The sequence below is a fragment of the Haplochromis burtoni genome, unplaced genomic scaffold (genome assembly GCF_018398535.1).
Source record: "Haplochromis burtoni strain Fernald_Lab_line unplaced genomic scaffold, NCSU_Asbu1 Contig_83, whole genome shotgun sequence".
In the NCBI taxonomy this organism is placed as follows: Eukaryota; Metazoa; Chordata; class Actinopteri; order Cichliformes; family Cichlidae; genus Haplochromis; species Haplochromis burtoni.
This window is the reverse complement of record NW_024582444.1, coordinates 1,087,867-1,105,562: the sequence shown is the minus strand read 5'-3', so window position 1 is coordinate 1,105,562 and position 17,696 is coordinate 1,087,867. Positions and strand designations below refer to the sequence as shown.

The 17,696-nt window shown below is 39.9% G+C and overlaps 2 protein-coding genes across 4 annotated transcripts in view; one reads left to right on the top strand and one right to left on the bottom strand.

Moving 5' to 3' along the window:
• fgf13b (fibroblast growth factor 13b) overlaps nucleotides 1-4,921 on the bottom strand; it is an 18,806-nt gene extending 13,885 nt beyond the window's left edge. Inside the window, exon 1 of the mRNA XM_005926364.3 lies at nucleotides 4,627-4,921. Coding sequence (XP_005926426.1) covers nucleotides 4,627-4,675 — 49 coding nt within the window. The 5' untranslated portion in view covers nucleotides 4,676-4,921. The remainder of the gene's footprint in view (nucleotides 1-4,626) is intronic.
• f9b (coagulation factor IXb) overlaps nucleotides 1-17,400 on the top strand; it is a 21,243-nt gene extending 3,843 nt beyond the window's left edge. The window contains exons 1-8 of one of the 3 annotated variants that reach the window (XM_042222296.1): nucleotides 11,272-11,595; nucleotides 12,520-12,606; nucleotides 12,928-12,952; nucleotides 13,044-13,157; nucleotides 13,257-13,388; nucleotides 14,882-15,243; nucleotides 15,664-15,808; nucleotides 16,072-17,400. In XM_042222296.1, coding sequence (XP_042078230.1) covers nucleotides 11,560-11,595; nucleotides 12,520-12,606; nucleotides 12,928-12,952; nucleotides 13,044-13,157; nucleotides 13,257-13,388; nucleotides 14,882-15,243; nucleotides 15,664-15,808; nucleotides 16,072-16,631 — 1,461 coding nt within the window. In that variant the 5' untranslated portion in view covers nucleotides 11,272-11,559 and the 3' untranslated portion in view covers nucleotides 16,632-17,400. Of the gene's footprint in view, nucleotides 1-11,271; nucleotides 11,596-12,519; nucleotides 12,687-12,927; nucleotides 12,953-13,043; nucleotides 13,158-13,256; nucleotides 13,389-14,881; nucleotides 15,244-15,663; nucleotides 15,809-16,071 lie in introns of those variants that run through there. The other 2 variants (XM_042222294.1, XM_042222295.1) reach the window with 2 other exon arrangements.
• The last annotated feature ends 296 nt before the right edge of the window (nucleotides 17,401-17,696 follow it).

Genomic DNA, 17,696 nt, shown 5'->3' with positions numbered 1-17,696 from the left:
TCTTTCTTTCTTTCTTTCTTTCTTTCTTTCTTTCTTTCTTTCTTTCTTTCTTTCTTTCTTTCTTTCTTTCTTTCTTTCTTTCTTTCTTTCTTTGTGTACCAAAATTCTTTCTTTTCCCCAAAATAACTTTGTAACCTTGGCTTTGAATAGCGAATTACAAAGATGGCAGCTGGCATGTTTTGGCTCAGACTTCAAAGACAGTTTCCTGGGCAGGTAGCCAGTATTTAATAACCTCAGTCTATTAAAAAAAGAGAACGAGAAAAAGAAAGAAAGAAAACAGAAAAACATCTGCAAATGTATTTCCCTTTGGATTTTTCAAACTATGTAATGTCACCAGTTTTGTAAGCGATCAGCCACTGGATGGCACCATCAGATAACATAATGCTGGAAAACAGGAAGCTGAAGGGAAAAGCTATGGGAAAGGCTGAGCAGTACTCTGAGCTCGGAGACAACGACATGTGAATGTGCAGGGAAGGCGGATGCACCTGCACGGCACCCGCGATCATGCCCCGCCGGCTTAAGTATTGCACCGGGTCCTGTGATAGTCATTGTTGGTATGTTGAGCTGGCAGCGGGAGAGCTGCAGCTCTGTGTTTTGTAACAGCAACCGTGTTTGGAATAAAGTATGCTGCAAAGCATGTTCATGCCATCGGGTCTGCCGTGGTCATTCACAGTGTGGGTGTACCATGTTTACATCTCTTCGTGGGGACCAGAAATTGAAATATTACTATACTTGTGGGGACCAAAAGTCGTTATGTGGACAAATTCCTGTCCGCATGACTTTGAAGGCATTTTTGAGACTCAAAATGTGGTTTTGGTGTCAGGGTTGTCCTTTGGACATGATTCGGTTTAGACTAAAGGTTAGGGTTAAGCATTCATTTCTGATGGTTAGGGTAAGCGGCTAGGGAAAACATCTCAATTGATGTCCCCACTAAAATATGAAAACACGACTGTGCATGTGTGTGTCTAATTTATGTTGTGTTCATGAACAAGCCACAATAAGTTGATGCATTTACTAACTGTGACCTCAGTCTGTGCTATGGAGGCATGGCTCTTTATTTTATATACAGTGGGTAAAATAAGCATCGGACGCATCATCAATTGTCTAATTAAATATATTTCTAAAGGTGCTATTGAAATAAAATTCTCAGCAGATGTCAGTAATGACTCATCCACACATGCAGAGAAATCAAACCACAGAATTAAGTTATGTGTGATAATGAGAGCTGAAACTGGGAAAAAATATTGAACAACCTTAGTGATTTTTTCTTATTTATTGAAGACGCCTCCTGTACGGAAAAGCAAGTTGCATGGATTGCTCAGGTGTGATTTTGGTTCATTCTTCCATGGTGTTTATTATGGCATCCAAAGAGTTCGATTTTGGTCTCATTTGACCCGACGATATTCTCCCATTATTTCACAGGCTTGTCCAAATGTTGCACATTTAGAGCAACATTTAGACAAGATATTTTAAACATATTTCATCATGCTTTCCTTCATCAGTGATGAAAAGCAAACATCATCTTGTGTGATGATGCATACAACTGTGGTGGCTGAGTACATTACTTGTTTTCACAGAAACAACTGTACCTGCCAATTCCAGGTCTTTCTGTAGCTCTCCACAAGCGCTGCTTGGCTCTTAGACAACTCTTCTGATAATTCTTCTCACTCCTTTGCCTAAAATCTTGTGGGGAGCATCTGGTTATGTTAAATTATGTTCTTTCCACTTTCCAGTTTTGAAATTCTTCTGTAACCAACATGTTTTGCAACAATAAGGTTGTGACGGTATTGCACCAGCTCTTTGGTTTTACCCATCATGAGATGGTTCTTGTGTGGCACCTTGGTAATGAGGCACATTTTTATAGGCCATCTGTTGGGACTGAACCAGCTGACAGTAATTTGCCCTGAGTGGCAGGATTGCTTTCTAATTACTGATAGATTTCAGCTGGTGTCATGTCTTTTTGCACCATCCTTTCTTCATGTGTTCAGTACTTTTTTCCTGTGTCATTTCTCATTATTACACAAAACTTAATTTATGGACGTCTATGGTTGGATGTCTTGTATGTTGCATTTTTTTTCTATTGCTTGTGTCTGTATCATTCTGTTCTGTCTTTGTTTTGGGTTTTTGCAATTTTTGCACACTTGCACTTTATTTAGTCTGTCTGTTATATGTTATATGTAGCACCATGGTCTTGGAGGAATGTTGTCTCGCTTCCCTGTGTACTGTACCACTGCACATGGTTGAAATGACAATAAAGCCACTTGACTTGAAGTGTGGATTGGGTGAGTCGTTACCGATATCTGCGGAGAAGTTCACGTTATAGCACTTTTAGAGATATAAATTGTTGATGTGTTCAATACTTATTTTGCCAACTGTATTTATATAATGTGCGTTTGCTTGTGTATTTGTGTGCACACTATGTGAATTCAAACTAAATTCAAAGCCTGGTGTTTTAGGTAATACTGCATAACTTCAAATACTCTGTTTATAAAAAACAAAAAATAAGCGTTCCTTCAAAAGCAATATTTCAAGGTGCTTTTATTGTATCCATTGCAATGTATAAGGGTTTCGCCCTACTCTGGTAAAACACTTGGTTTTATTGGGTTTTCTGTGTACTGATGTGTTTGCTTTGTTCCCCATAGGTGAGTAAAGGTTAACATTAACCTGGTTTATTAAAGCACTGTCACTAGCTGTTGGGCAATATGGTACAAAGAAGCTGAAGTTTAATTGGATCTACTATGCACATTTCTAGCTCAATATTGTTATTCTTGTACTCTTCAAAGGTAGACAAAGGTAAATGCATAGTCTACATTAAACAAAATACATCTGTTTTTTAACTTTTGCTGAGCCTTAGCAAATACCTGGACCTTACAAAGTTTGCACAAAGATCCAGCTCTTACAGCAGTACATGCTATTTTAAAAGGATTTGCTGCATCTGGGAGGCGCAGCAAATCCCAGACTCAAGAGCATGGAGGAGATTCCAGGAGACCAGCAGTTACTGTAGGAAAGCTGGACAAGGCTGTAGAAGGTCTTTGACCCATCAGCAGGGCCAGAATAACAGAACTGATGCTCTGTGCTTTTCACGGATGTGTGCAGGTTCACCGTAAGCACATGTGACAGTCCTGAAAGGGTCTGGAGCAGCTGCCTGTAACATCGTTCAGCATGACCAGTTTGGTGGTTTGTGATTGATGGTCTAGGACACACAGACTTACAGGTCAGGCAACAGCACCTTGACTGCTTCTAAGTATTGCTATGAAATCCTTGGACCCATTGTCAGAGAGTTTCCAGAGACGACAAGTCTCTCTGGCCACAGCTTATTTGAATTAAGTAGCCTAGATTTCAACTTTATTCAATTAAGAAGCAGCAAATATTAAACTCTGAGCTTTTGAGTGCAAAGTGATGTTTATGCAAAAAGGAAATAAATCAGCTGAACTAATGAGAAGAAATATTTGAAACTTAAGACGATTTCTCATTAAAGATTAGTTAGAAATGCTCAAAATATCTATATTTAATATATCAGCTGCCTGTCAACTAAACAACCAATCATAGCCACAAATGCTAGGTTACAACAGTGTCATTCACTAATAATGATAATAATACATAAAAAACTAAATAAAATTGCCAATGTGCTCTGGCTAACTGTCCCATCCACCTCCCCTTAAGCAGGGCTACAGCATTTGAGTAAATGTGTTGTTAATTCATAATTCCAACAACAGCTTTCTGACTCAATGCTTGTTTTTTATTTTTGCTCTCCACATGTTTTTAGAACAGATAGCGTTAGCCTCTTTCCCCAGCATTAAGCACAAATGTGACTTATTTGTGTTATAGACCCACATTTACCTTTTAGATCTCCAGTCTCTTTTAATATTTTGTTTAAACTGCAATCTTTGGATTTTTGTTATATTAAACTCTTCCTGTATCTGCTAAATTTGTCTTTCTTAAGTTATAAAAATTGGTATATTTATGTTGGCCAAATTCTTAGTGCTAAATAAAGCAAATAAAATGCATGCAAGATACAGTCATGAATGACACGGGTTTCACGTACAGCTTATTATTCATGATAGAGCACAGCTTGCAGGAAACTCCCTTTTTTTGTCTCCATGGCAATCATAGTTTCCCAGTTTCCTTTGCGGTGTACTCCACGTCGATTTTACTGCTGTCCAGGGGGGAGGAATGAATGAATTTGTGCACGGGGGGCACACACCACATTTTAACGATTTTTTAGCTCGTAACGCAAGAAATTCAATCTTAAACAAAAGCAATAAATTCACAGGTTTGTGTTTCTCCTGACATATTTAAAATACCTCAAAGCTGTCAAATACAAAACCAATAGAGAGAAAACATCCACGAAATAATAATTTAAAAAAAAAAACCACGTGTCATTTGCATTATACCTAAACACACGTTTCCAAATGGTTTAAGTGTGTATGTTGAAGCTTCCACACAATGCCCTGTATGCCCTGTATTGTGGGAACAATGGGATTAAGTGGCCACGGAGCGGGCTGGACTCAGCATCATCGCACACCTTTTGGCTACCACATCTTTCTTCTTTTTTTCCTTCCCTCTATAAACAATAAATAAATACATAAAATGTCTCCCTCCTGACTCGGGTTCACCGTTACTCACCTTTGGAAGCATGATCTTTATCCTCTTTGCTTTTCGTTATCACGTTCATGGAGCTCCGTCGCTTCTACGCGGTCGCTGAATCAAACTTCAGGTGAAACGTTCACTTTTTTCATCCTCCTCTAATGTGTCCGGTCCCTTTGCGCACGGTCCAGCTCTTTCCCCTCTTTCCTTGTCCACCTGTCTCTTGCTCCTCTGATGCTGCTCTCTGCACAGCTCCACTCTGTCTGTGCTCCTACATGTCACCATGTACCAGCAGGAGCGCTTCCCCTCCGATCCTGCACGCGCGAAAACTGCACGCGCACGCGCACAGTGACAAACTGATGATGGCGCGCGGGGGGGGCACGAGCCAAAGACAGCTCATTGTATTCTGACTGAATGAGGAATTAAAAGTAGCCTATCATTTTCCATCAGCTCTGCAGAGATGCAGTCACTGGATTCATCTGTAACTGTGTTGCAGGGATTTGAAAACATTACACGGGCTTAACTGGCGTTTGTTCATGTTCTACTATATTTTTAAGTACCGTAAGTGGCTTATTTTTGCTGCTGGCTGTTGGACCACTGACCTCAATGCCTTTTGCGGAGTCCGAAAGAAATGACAAAACACACAGCCATGTATTCATTGGTGACCAACACCCATGATTAGAAATGAGTACATCAGAGGGACGGTGTTGAGACAAAGTTAGAGAGACAAGGTTGAGATGGTTTGAACATGGGCAGGGAAGGTTCAGTGGATATTATCTGAAAAAAGGGGAAATAAGACTGGGGAAAACTAAAACTGAACACTAAGCACACAAGACAAAGACTACAGAAATAAGATAGGAAGAGACTAAACAGAGGAACATCACAGATGGAGACAATACATGGGTAACACTGGGAAGGCAGGTTCAACTAAAAAAAAGGGAGATCTGATGACCTGCTGATGAGCACCTATATTTTAGAAACACACAGCTCTTCCTTTTTATCTTTTTTTTTCCTCCAAAACCCAAAACTCTGGGTCAACAACCCAGATGCAATGGCAAAAAGATGAAGAAGATAATGAAGAATTGGTGATTTATAGGAAACCTGCAGTCCTTCATGTTTAAATAAATACGTCATTAATAAAGTGTTTTGCAGGCTCGCTATTTCTAAACGTTAAACTGATATATTTTTAAAAACTGCAGATATCCTGCAGCTCTTTCTCCGAGTAGTCAGGGGATCTTTGAAACAAATTTAACAGCTATAAATATAACAAAGACAAAACAAGTGAGAAGGACTTTCCACCAGCTGACAAAGCAAACAGTTCTCCTTATAACGCCTCTACTGCATCAAACATGAAAAGACTGAGCAATAATGAAGACATTGGTTACAGCAGACATACAGAAACGGAAAGATGCACATTTTTGCTCTTACTGAAGAAAAGAAGATCAGTGTAATCACAAGGTTGTCTTCTTTCCAAGAAATGCAAATCCAATACTGCACTCAGCACTCTAGCACTATGCAAATGAATCCATTTATTGATCACTTAATCAATTTTTGCTGAAAAGTAGTTTTTTCTTTTTTGTGTGTGTTTTTTTCTGTGGTCAACACTTGTTTTGGATCCCATTTAAACTTCATACTTAGTATTGGTTTTGGGTAATGTGTTTTTCTTTTCCATATTATAATATTCCAGCACTTTTCTGCCCTAAAGGCCTGTTTTTGATTCATTACTTGTTGACTGAATGAAAAGTGGCTTCACGTGCTAAAGGCTTCAGTTTGTTAGTGTGATGGTTGTTCGTAGTAAAGAAGTCGGGTCAGAGATAAATTTAGTTTCTTCTGTTAACCTACATCAGGGGTGTCAAACTCAAATACACAGTGGGCCAAAATTCAAAACTGGAACAAAGTCGCGGGCTAACATTAATATTTATTGAAAAAACAAAATCTTCCTCCAGATATAAGAATGAATCTTTTCTTATGGACTCAAACAAGTTTTGCTGAAAAACTGAATATGGAACAAGCAAAGCTTAATACTAAATGATATATATATTAGCTGTATAATACCAGTAGGCCAGCTCTAATAGTAATTTGGTATGGCTTCGCGGGCCAAATGTAATTAGGCTGCGGGCCAAATTTGGCCCGCGGGCCAGAGTTTGACACCTATGACCTACATCAAGCTTTTATATGACACAACAGGAGTGTGATGCTGGAAGTAGCTTCGATTTTTCTTGTTTCTGTGGCAGATTGTCAAGAATTCATTATAAAGGACTTTTTAAACTGTGAAATGACCCAGGCAGAGGGTAATAGCAAGTGAGAATAAAGAGCTGAGCTCAAGGCAACCTATGTGTCTCCTGATTTTCACTAACAGGTTGCAAATGCGTGACTTCATTGGCTAAAATGAATCACACGTTTAACCAGTTTGATCTTGTGTTGTCACAGTGGCAGTTCCTCTTCCACCCCCTTCATGTCTTCAGTTGTAATCTGAAGAGGCAAAACAAAAGGGCTGACAAGAAGCCCAGCAATTATGATGGTCGAAACTATTTTATTGCCTCTCTGTAAACTTGACCTGAAAAATAACTGGTTCACATTGAAAACAGCAGTAAGAACAATCACAACAACACTCTACAAGTGTATGCAAGATACACTCATTTGAGAACAAGAAGCACTCAGAGAGCGCAACAAGCATTAAGACACATATTTTTAAATAGCTCTATATAGCATTATTATCACTTGGACCTTCAAATCAATCTAAAGACCTTTAAGATAGTTCAAAGGTCAAATGGGACATGATATGGTGCATTCGATATGCTGACAAAACAGACCACACTTGTAAGAATCATAGTTTCTTATAAGTGTTGTTATAAGAGTTTTTGTCAATTTTCAACCAAGTTGACATTGAAGACCTTGGTAGATGTATGTAAAATTTTAATGGATGGTTAAGACGATCCCAGGCCACACCCCTAGTTTTATCAGAATTCTTTCGAGCTACCCTGTTTACAGACAGAATGACACATATGCATGCAAGCATTAACCTTCTTGGGAAGTTAATAAAGGAAAACAATACCTAAACCTTAAAGAAGGGGTACAATGGAATAAAAACATGAAAATTAAATATTAGAGATTTGAAAAAAAGCACAATGGCACAGTGATTAGCACTTTCACTTGATAGGAGAAAAGTCCTTGGTTTGAATCCAGTCTGGGAGTTTCTGTGTGGAGTTTGTGTTGGTCTCCTTGTGTCTGCATGGGTTCTCTCAGTGCACTCTGGCTTCCTCAGGTCTTTGGATTGTGACTCTAAATTGGCTATAGGTGTGAATATGAGCACGGTTGTCTGTGTTAGTCTTGCGACTGATTGGCGACTCATCCAGGAAGGACTGTGTCTCTTGCCCTGGGATAGGCTGAAGCTCTCCTGTGCCCTTAAATCGGATAAGCAAAAGAAAATGAATGGATTAAAAGAAAAAAGAAAAGCCTGTGAAAAAAGAAAATATGCATCCTCAGGCCACACTGATTCAAGCCTGTATATTCAAGGAGTGTCTCTTTCGAGCGGCTTCTTCCCAAACCTTCACCTCACCGCATTCACTGAATATCATGAATAGAATTATTTGCTTCAGTGAAATTTCCTGCACCACGAGAAATGATGTTACTGCGTTTTGTTAAAGATTTTTGTCCTTGCATGACCCTTCAAAATGCTGCTACTACATCTCTTGTATGACGACTTTGTATAATGGAGCTGTGACATCGTCATAGTGGCTTTTTGACTCTAAGCCAACAGACCAAAGCACAGCTGTCCCTCTGTAAGATCCCCCTTCTGGAGGATTACTGATCTGGGACCAGCTGCTCTATTAGAACAAAAAGTGGTACATAAGTCTGCTCCTTTTCCCAGGAGTCAAACCCACTCTCATTTCCGGGGGGGAGTCAAACCCACTCTGCCCAGAAATATAGATCTCACACACAGAGAAAGGTAACACGTGCATGTGTGTTTGAATGCAGCGCAAGTTAAATACAGAAACCATTACAGGGGAGTTTGCTTGTCTTGTTTGTGAGTGTTGCCACATTAGGGCAAAGACATGGAAATGAGAAATGAATTATACTCTTTACTCTACAGGGGGATTAGATTAACCATCTCTGATCATGTTCATGTCATTAGTTTCAGCATGTTTTCAAGTGGGACAAACACCTGGCCACAGTGGAAACACTGTACCCAGGGGCAGGTGTATTAGTCAAAATATTCTCATTCAGCCAGTCATAATTCCTCCGCACTGTGTGAGTGTCTGAGATCAGCTGCACACCACTCAGTGTTGTTGAGGGAACAGCAATGACCTCATGACTCACTAATGGCAACCGAGATGAATGATTTTAATGGGAATGAGAGGGGGCACTTCTGTACTGACTGGAGAAAATGGGGACATGAATAGAGGAGGTAATTGACTCGATGTCATGCCTAGATCTGGAGCATCGAGTCCTGCAAATCAAACCAAGATTTCAGCAGCTCTGTTAACAGCAAACATTGATATCAAATAGATAAAAGTCCATCAAAAACACTGGTGGTAATAGGATTTTCCTGCTTTTAACCCACTTTTTTACTTTTTCTTTTTTTATTTCTCTCTGTCATCTGTAAAGCTTGAAACCAGTACCACCCTCCTCATCTTCAGAGCTATCAAATCTGTTCCCAGGACACCAATCAGCAGGCAGCGATCTAATCATAATTGCTACAAACCTGCTAATTGTGAAATCCCCCTTCCCATTTTACACTCTAATATCTAATTTGCGAGTGAGATGAATTTAAAGGCTTACATAAGTTGCCATAAAAAGAGGGCTGCAACCCCCTGCTCGCTCCATCTAAGCCATCGTCAGCCAATAAATGACCACACGGGCGCTGTTGCTAAGGAGCTGCTGGCTCAAGGTCAGCTGACCTAGCTGTCAGTCACAGTGATTTATCACCAGTCAAACCCTGCGTAGCTCACGTTCTAATAAAACAGCCTTCAACACTTAGTACAGATCTGACATTATTTACTTCAGTGTGCGAGTTTCAGCATCAACTGATGAGTTTCTGTTGATGTTTCTTCCTTTTCTTGTATCTGAATGGCTTTCAGGGGATATCCCTGCTTACATTTGTAATATTACATGCAGGTAACTGCATTTAAGTAATTCAATTATGTTGCTATTGTTATCCCTGTCAGTTAGTTGTTGATAAAAGCATGCAGTTAAATTATAATCGCCTCGCCTCTGTCAGTGCGCCCCAGGGTGGCTGTGGCTACAATGTAGCTTGCCATCACCAGTGTGTGAATGTGTGTGTGTGAATGGGTGGATGACAGGTTGTGTAAAGCGCTTTGGGGTCCTTAGGGACTAGAAAAGTGCTTTACAAATACAGGCCATTTATAATTGCTAATCAAATGTTGGTGTTAGTGGGTGACCTGCTCCTCCACCAGAGCTACGGTCTTGAGTATACAAGACAAAAATATTACATAAATATATACACACATATTGGTTTCCATACAAAAGGACTATTAACAAACATTAGAGTGGAAGGTTCAACTGCCAGCTGTGAAAATGCTCCAGGTGTGTGTGCATGTGAGTGTACACACACAGAAAAAAAAGATTTCAGTGAGCATTTTTATAAATCGAGGACATTTACTCTTCAGATTTAAAGTGAACTCTGAACAGGAGCCCCAGTCACTGCAAATTTATGGACTAATGGATTAAAACATTAGAGAGCAGAAATAGAAATAAATCCAATATTCAGAAAACCTGATTTGGTGGCGTCAGTTGTACAAGAATATCTTATACAACAAAGTTGGTGACTTTATCCACCCTCAACTACTAGATCCTCCAGACAGACAAACATTTTAAGCATGAGTTTTGTTTTTTGTTTTTTATTTCCTAATATATTCAACTTTTTTGGTAATTTTGTAATTTTGGTGGTTTAATTAATACTTTTTTTCCCCCTAAGGTGGAAATCTTTAATGACTTTAAGAAACAAGAATTGGATCCACAATCTAAACATAAAATCTAAACTAAAATCATTTTTCAATAGTTTAATAACTGGTGCTGAAGGTTCTACAGTGTCTTTTAACCTGAGACGGCCTTTTAACTTCGCCAAGGTCTAAAAGAACTTTCATCTTTGGATGAGATGAAATTCTGTTGAAAAGTTTTAGACAAAGATTGATCTGCTCACAATGACAAGAGGTATGTTTGGAGGCATAAATGTGAGGCTTTCAAACCTAAGAACACTGTACTAACTGTCTAGCATGGTGGCATCAGTTATAAAAATGCTTTACAGTAAGTCTCAAATTCCTGTTTATGTGCCAGAGGTGGCAGAGCTGATATGCAAGGTTCTTACTTGCCTTTGGGATCAACTTTGGGTTCGGTCACTTGATCAAGGACACTAGCTCAATGACCTGAGCCGTCATTACAAACTTACCCAGAAATGGAGAAGTACAAACTTGTGGGTGTGTGTTTTCGTAAATGTGCCTGTGTGAGTGCACTCAACTCATCTGAAACCTCACGTAAGCCTTGCAAAAGCTGCTTATCGGAAAAGACTCATCATGATAAACAACAGCTGGTAATGTTCACACACACGCGTGCACACACACACACGCACACACGCTAATGTCCAAACTGTCCCATCAGCAGTCAATATCTGATGTTGCTCAATTTCAGCCTGACGTGTAGAAAAAAAGCACCTTCTTTTATTCTTTTATGGGACACCTCTCTTTTCTTCCATGCACACATGAAGTTTTTCTCCACATCCTTCCCTTAAACATACTTCGCACGCACACACACACACAAATCTGAAAAAACAAACACCCACAGTTACACACACATGCACTGCAGACATACCGGTGAGCAAACACTGTGTTGCTGTACTTTGGAGCGCTGGATAAGGCTTTGAGTTTAGTGTCAAAGTCAGACAGACAACTGACAACGACAAGATGGCCAGAGTGTGTGCACTGGTTTGCTTTGCTGGTTTTTTGCTGGACATGTATGGAGTGGGTGCTGAGATCACAGAAGAAAACACAGGTAAAAAGCAGCAGAGCAGGTATTGACCCAGGTGGCAGGAAAATGAGTTCAGCAAAGTTTAGAGCTGCACAAAATATAGGAAAAGGCTGGTGGCTAAGCAGGTGATCACTGAATAACCTCGATTCTTAAAGTTCTTATTCACTTGGATCTGTAAAGATTCCTAAGTGCTTAGGCTGTCGGTGTAAATATTTTTAACCATTCATGAGGATTACTCAGGCCAGCCCTTATCATAACCCAGTGTGCTATTGTCCATCCACAGGGTTAGGGTGTAAATCTTAAATGTTAAGTTGATATAATTTAGACAATTTGGTGCTTGTTTGGTGGCTGTTTGCAAGACGTCTTGTGCTGGAAAGGCAGGGATGATAGCTGGACCACCGAGTTAGGTACATGTAGCAGCCAGTCTGGATTATCCTAAGCGGATGTAAAACTGTAGCAAGTATCAGCTCTTTGTTTGGCTCAATTAAATGATTAAGGTAAAGCATCATGTGTCAAAGGGATCACCAGATATATGAAGATGAGACCATAGCAGAGTCTCTACACAAGTGAGAACACCAATAATATGATTACTGCAGAGGAATATCATAGACTGTACATAGAAGATGGTCACTGGACAGCAAAGTTGTACATTTTTAGCCTCAAGCTGAGCTTTTTGGTCACCATAAAGGTGTTTTGATGAGTGCATTGTCGATCTGAATGAAAAAGTACAGAATTTCAGCCTGCTTCCAACAAACCCTGCTGCCAGATTTAAGACACTTCCGCGCTGGTTTCACTTTCAGTCCTGGTACCTGTCCATCTTTGATGTACTTTTATATTATGCATATAGGTTTTATATACATATATATCCCTGAAAGCAGCCTTTATCAATAGTTCTGAATAATTATGCTAAACTTAGTGAGGACTCTTTGTCTTTTGTTACCCTTTCAGGAGCTGTGTTCGTGTCTCAGCAGACGGCACACACCGTGCTGCATCGTAAGCGCAGATATAACACTGCTTTTGAAGAACTTAAACAAGGTAACCTGGAGCGGGAATGTATGGAAGAAATTTGCAGCATGGAGGAGGCCAGAGAGGTGTTTGAGGATGATGAGAAAACTGTAGGTCTCTCTCTCTCTCTCTCTCTCTCACCACACACACACACACACACACACACACACACACACACACACACACACACACACACACACACACACACACACACACACAATCCTATGCCTTTACCAGTATTAAGATCTTGACTGTTTATATCTCCAAAAGTGGGCAGTTACAGTGGTCTAGTGATCAGAGCTTGATGGATGGTTGGTGAACTTCCCATTTAATTTGATCTTCCTTTTGCAGATGGAGTTCTGGGCAGGCTATATCGGTAAGACGAACAAAGTACAAGTTCTCATGTTTGCTGAGAATTTATAGCACACAGTCTTCTCTAAACCTGTGGTGTGATCTGTCGTGTGTAGATGGCGACCAGTGTAAGCCACCCCCCTGTCAGAATGGAGGTGTGTGTAAAGATGGGATCAACAGTTATCTTTGCTTGTGCCAACCAAACTTCAGTGGCAAGAACTGTGAGACTGGTGAGTGTGGATCTGAATAACTCGGCTGAAACAACATTTGAGCTAAGACCATAAAGTTTTGTCAACGAAAGCTAATTCTGTTTTCCTGACTTTTTCCAGAAATGAACAAGCAGTGTTTGGTGAACAATGGCGAATGTTCTCATTTCTGTGTAATGAAGGCTAATCAAGCTGTGTGCAGGTGCGCAACTGGTTACATACTTGGGCCAAACAAGAAGAGCTGTGAGCCAATAGGTAAAACCACACGGAGCATTTAGTGCAGTGGTAAGAGCGTTTTGTTTTGTTTTTTTCTGCACGAGTGCTTTCTAAAAAGGTAACCACAGTCTATGTGAAACATCTGCACCCATAGAAGAAATTCGATTCACATTAAATTTAAAATTTAACTTACTAAATACATTTTCCATTAACATTGGATTATTTTTCATTCTGACTTCAACTACAATACAGTTTCTAAGGTTTTACATATGAAGACATAATAAAAAAAACAACCTTATCTTTATCAGGTTTTAATATTTGCTAAATACAGTTAGAAAAAAAAAGACTGAACAACTATGGCTTGTTTAGAAGCCTCTAAAGAGCATGGCAGTAAAGCATGGCATTGGCTATGATTTGGGCTTGTTTTGAAGCAGATCATCTGAGTCCCTTGTAGTCAATGGGTCAACCATGAACTCCTCTGTATACCAAAGTGTTTAAAGCCAAGTGTGAGGCCATATGTGTCCAGAAGAATGATCCTGAGCAGAGCAGCAAATCTACAACAGAATGGCTGAAAAAGAAAAGAATCAAGGCATCGCTATGGCCCAGTCAAAGTCCAGAACTCAACCTGATTAAAATGCTGTGGTGTGACAGTAAGAGAGCTGTGCATAAACAAATGCCTGCAAACCTCAATGAAATGAAGCAACGTTGTAAAGAAGAGTACTGAGATACTGATAAAGCCACAAAGAAAAACCATTAATTTAAGATATTGCTGCTAATGGTGGTCTGGAAGCTACTGAATCACGGAAGTATATAGTTTCTTTTATATTGCATCTGCATTTCGGCTTAGTTTTTGTTACATACGTAATGACTTGGAATAATATTTCATTTGTTGTTGTTTATCCATGGTTGTATTTACCTCATTTAAAAACCAAGTACAGATTAGTTAGCTTTTTACAATGTCCTGATGCATGAAACCTTAGAAAGGACGAACCGTGTAGTACCATGAATACATGTAAATTTTATATTCCACAGAGAGGCAACAATCATAAAGGAAATAAACTTTCATGTAAATATTCATGATGATTGTTCAAAATGCAATTGTTCCTCCTCATACTTCTCCTGAAGTTGTCTTCCTAACACGTCTCCAGTGGAAGTGGTGGGGTGCAAAATTTATAGTTCTCATTTTTACGCTCGTTCATGCTTCTGCAGCCGGACTAAGTAAATCTTCTTTTCTTTTATCACAAAAAACATTCAGGGAACTTAACAGTAATCACATTCATCTATGATACACTGCTTAAACATAATATAACTGGACTTTGCTAAAGATGAAGTGTTCAAAGGGAACAGAAAGGAAAGAGGTATTTTTCTTTTCTTTTTTTTCTTTCTATTTTTGGGTCAGCAATCTGCACATGTGAGAAAAAATCTGAAGAACTATAGTTCCAACCCCATAAAAAATGACAATGTAAAATTTAAACAAATCTATGAGGCAGAAATGTAATATTTTCCCTATTATTTCACTTTTATTTCTCCAGAGCCATTCAGCTGTGGTCGTGTGAATCTGTCCTCCAGCTCTCTCACCAGGTCCATTCTCGAACCAAGATCGTCAAACTTCTCCTACAACGATACCCGAAACGATTACTTCTATGATGAAGATATATCAGAGTATGATTATCTGAACCATCCCATGACCGACTCAAACCCGAGCAATGACTCTCTGGACTCTGAGGCTGTGATTGGCCGTCGACATGTGAGAAGTGTCACCGATACACCAAAAACAAAGACAGAGATGTCGTCCTGGGGGTATGCCACACTCCCCAATGTCACAGCTCAAGAGAAAACTGACCAAAGAATTGTGGGAGGAGATACGGCCATTCCTGGAGAGATACCTTGGCAGGTACTGTGATATAGGCTGGAGAGGGAAGAGCTGGGGATGCAGTGAAGGCCAATATGTGAAGAACTGGAACCAAAAATCCCAGCAGGGCAAGAACATTTGCACGAGTTTTAGATGTAGCTGTAAAGTAAGACGTAAGCTGTAATCCTCGAATAGTCAGCAACTTTTAAATCTGTGCAATAGTTTAAATAGAAAGACTTTTGAATAGACTTTGACATTTAAACTTGCACTTGAGCGCCAGGTTTAATAAAGATGTATTAGAGGTGTAAGTCTAGTGTTTGAAGCCTGTGCCATGCAGAGAGAACGTGCTGCTTTTGAGTGTTTTTTGTTTTCAGTTGCTCAAAAAATGTGCAAGAAATGGTAGGTTCTTTAAAACTGCTCTTCTGTTGCAAGTTTTCTTTGCCTTTCTTTCTGTGTTTGAAGGTGGCCCTGATGTCCCGCCCAGACAGCGTGCAGAGAGCGCGGCCCTTCTGTGGAGGATCCCTGCTCGCTGACTTATGGGTCATCACTGCTGCCCATTGTCTGTGGAACAACGATGGCACAGAACGTAAATTCTTCATCAGAGTTGGTAAGAAGAACAAAGGCTACTTGCATTCTTTAACATTAAATCTTTCACTTGAACTAAAGTACAGATAATACTGTTTTGTCCTAAAGTATTAGGGATCAGGCAAATCCTTTTTCGTTTCAGCTTCATGGCTTTTTAACAAATTATGTTTCAATTATGTTTCTTTAATGTTTTTTTTTACAAGTTGTCCAGTACTTTAGACTTTGCTTCCTTGTGCAGAAATTTACATTATCTTAGAAAATCTTTATCTTAATCTATGCTTCCAGGTGAACATGATGTGAACAAAGATGAGGGTCCAGAGCGAGACCATGAGGTGGCCGAAAGGCATCCCCACCACAAGTATGATTTCAAGACCTCACCATATAACCATGACATTGCGCTCCTAAAGCTTGGCAGTCCAGTGGACTTGTCCAACAAGCGGCGTCCCATTTGCCTGGGCCCCAAAGACTTCATACAGAACATTGTGAGAGAATCCACGGTCTCCCTTGTGAGTGGATGGGGCCGGATAAGGTTTCAAGGCCCCGAGGCCACCAAGCTCCAGAAGCTGGAAGTCCCCTATGTGGACCGCACCAAATGTAAACAGAGCAGCCGAGACCATATCACCCGATTTATGTTCTGTGCAGGCTTTGAAAGTGAACAGAAGGACTCGTGCCAGGGGGACAGCGGTGGGCCGCATGCCACCAATTACAAAGGAACTTGGTTCCTGACGGGCATCATCAGCTGGGGAGAGGAGTGTGCCAAAGACGGGAAGTATGGCATCTATACCCGGGTCTCACACTACTACAAATGGATTAGTAACGTAACACAGATCAATATAAACGATTAACAGGATTCATGAATCAGCTGTAAAAATAAACAAGTAGCATGTGTTGAGTTTAGCCCCCGAGGAAGTGAATGAAGTGAGAAATCCCCCGTGTTCTTTTTTAGTACCTCAATAAAACATATCAACTTATCTGAGTGTTTGAGTATCATATGATGATGACAAATATGATTTAAGCAAATTTGCATCTACAGGAAGCTCTATATGAATACCCCATTTTATCAATGAAATGAAGTGGTAGTGAATTTTGCTTGGCCATTATCCTGCTCTAAGACGCGCCATAACACTAACAAGAGGATTATAGACGTATCGTTCAAGCAAAGGCTATACAAAAGGGACAAATCACATCAGTCAAGCTGAAACAAGTCCAGTGTTTATATTTTCAGAAAATAATTCTATACATAATCAGTATTATTTAAAAAAATACAGTGCAAATAAGCAAAAGCAGCAAACACCAAGTTAAAGCACTGCCACGAAAAACGCTAAAGCCTAACTGAACTAATCCATTAATAACTTCTGATGTTACAGTGCAGCCAGCGCTGGGTGGATTTCAAATCAATTTAAAGTGATGAAATGTTATTTAGTATTGCGTATCAGTGAACATGCTTCATTTGGATGGTCGAGCGCTCACTGTCAAACGATTCAATGCTCCCACTGTGGGTGCTGAATACCGTGAAAATTAATCTTTACTTAGTGTACAAGCTAATGTTGGATTTACTGCTACTACAAGGATTTGATTCAAATATTCTTGCAATAAATTCATTTCTTCACTTGATAGCAGAGTATGAGCGTCTGTCTGTCCAAAGCAGTACCACCATTCAGACTAAAACACTGACTAAAATGGTGTTTAACGTCTACAGTTTCTATTTTTAATGTTTATATGGTCACAGTCTGCTGCAGATGTCTAAATAAGCTGCCAGCAACTCAGATAATTACACTACATCAGTCAGAGATGAGCTCTCAGCTCATTTCCAGTTGAGTGGCAGTGTTTTTGTGAGCACTCTGCACACTTCACACACTTTTCTGGGCAGCTGTAAAACAAGGCAGTTCAAAATGCATTTCCATATTCTC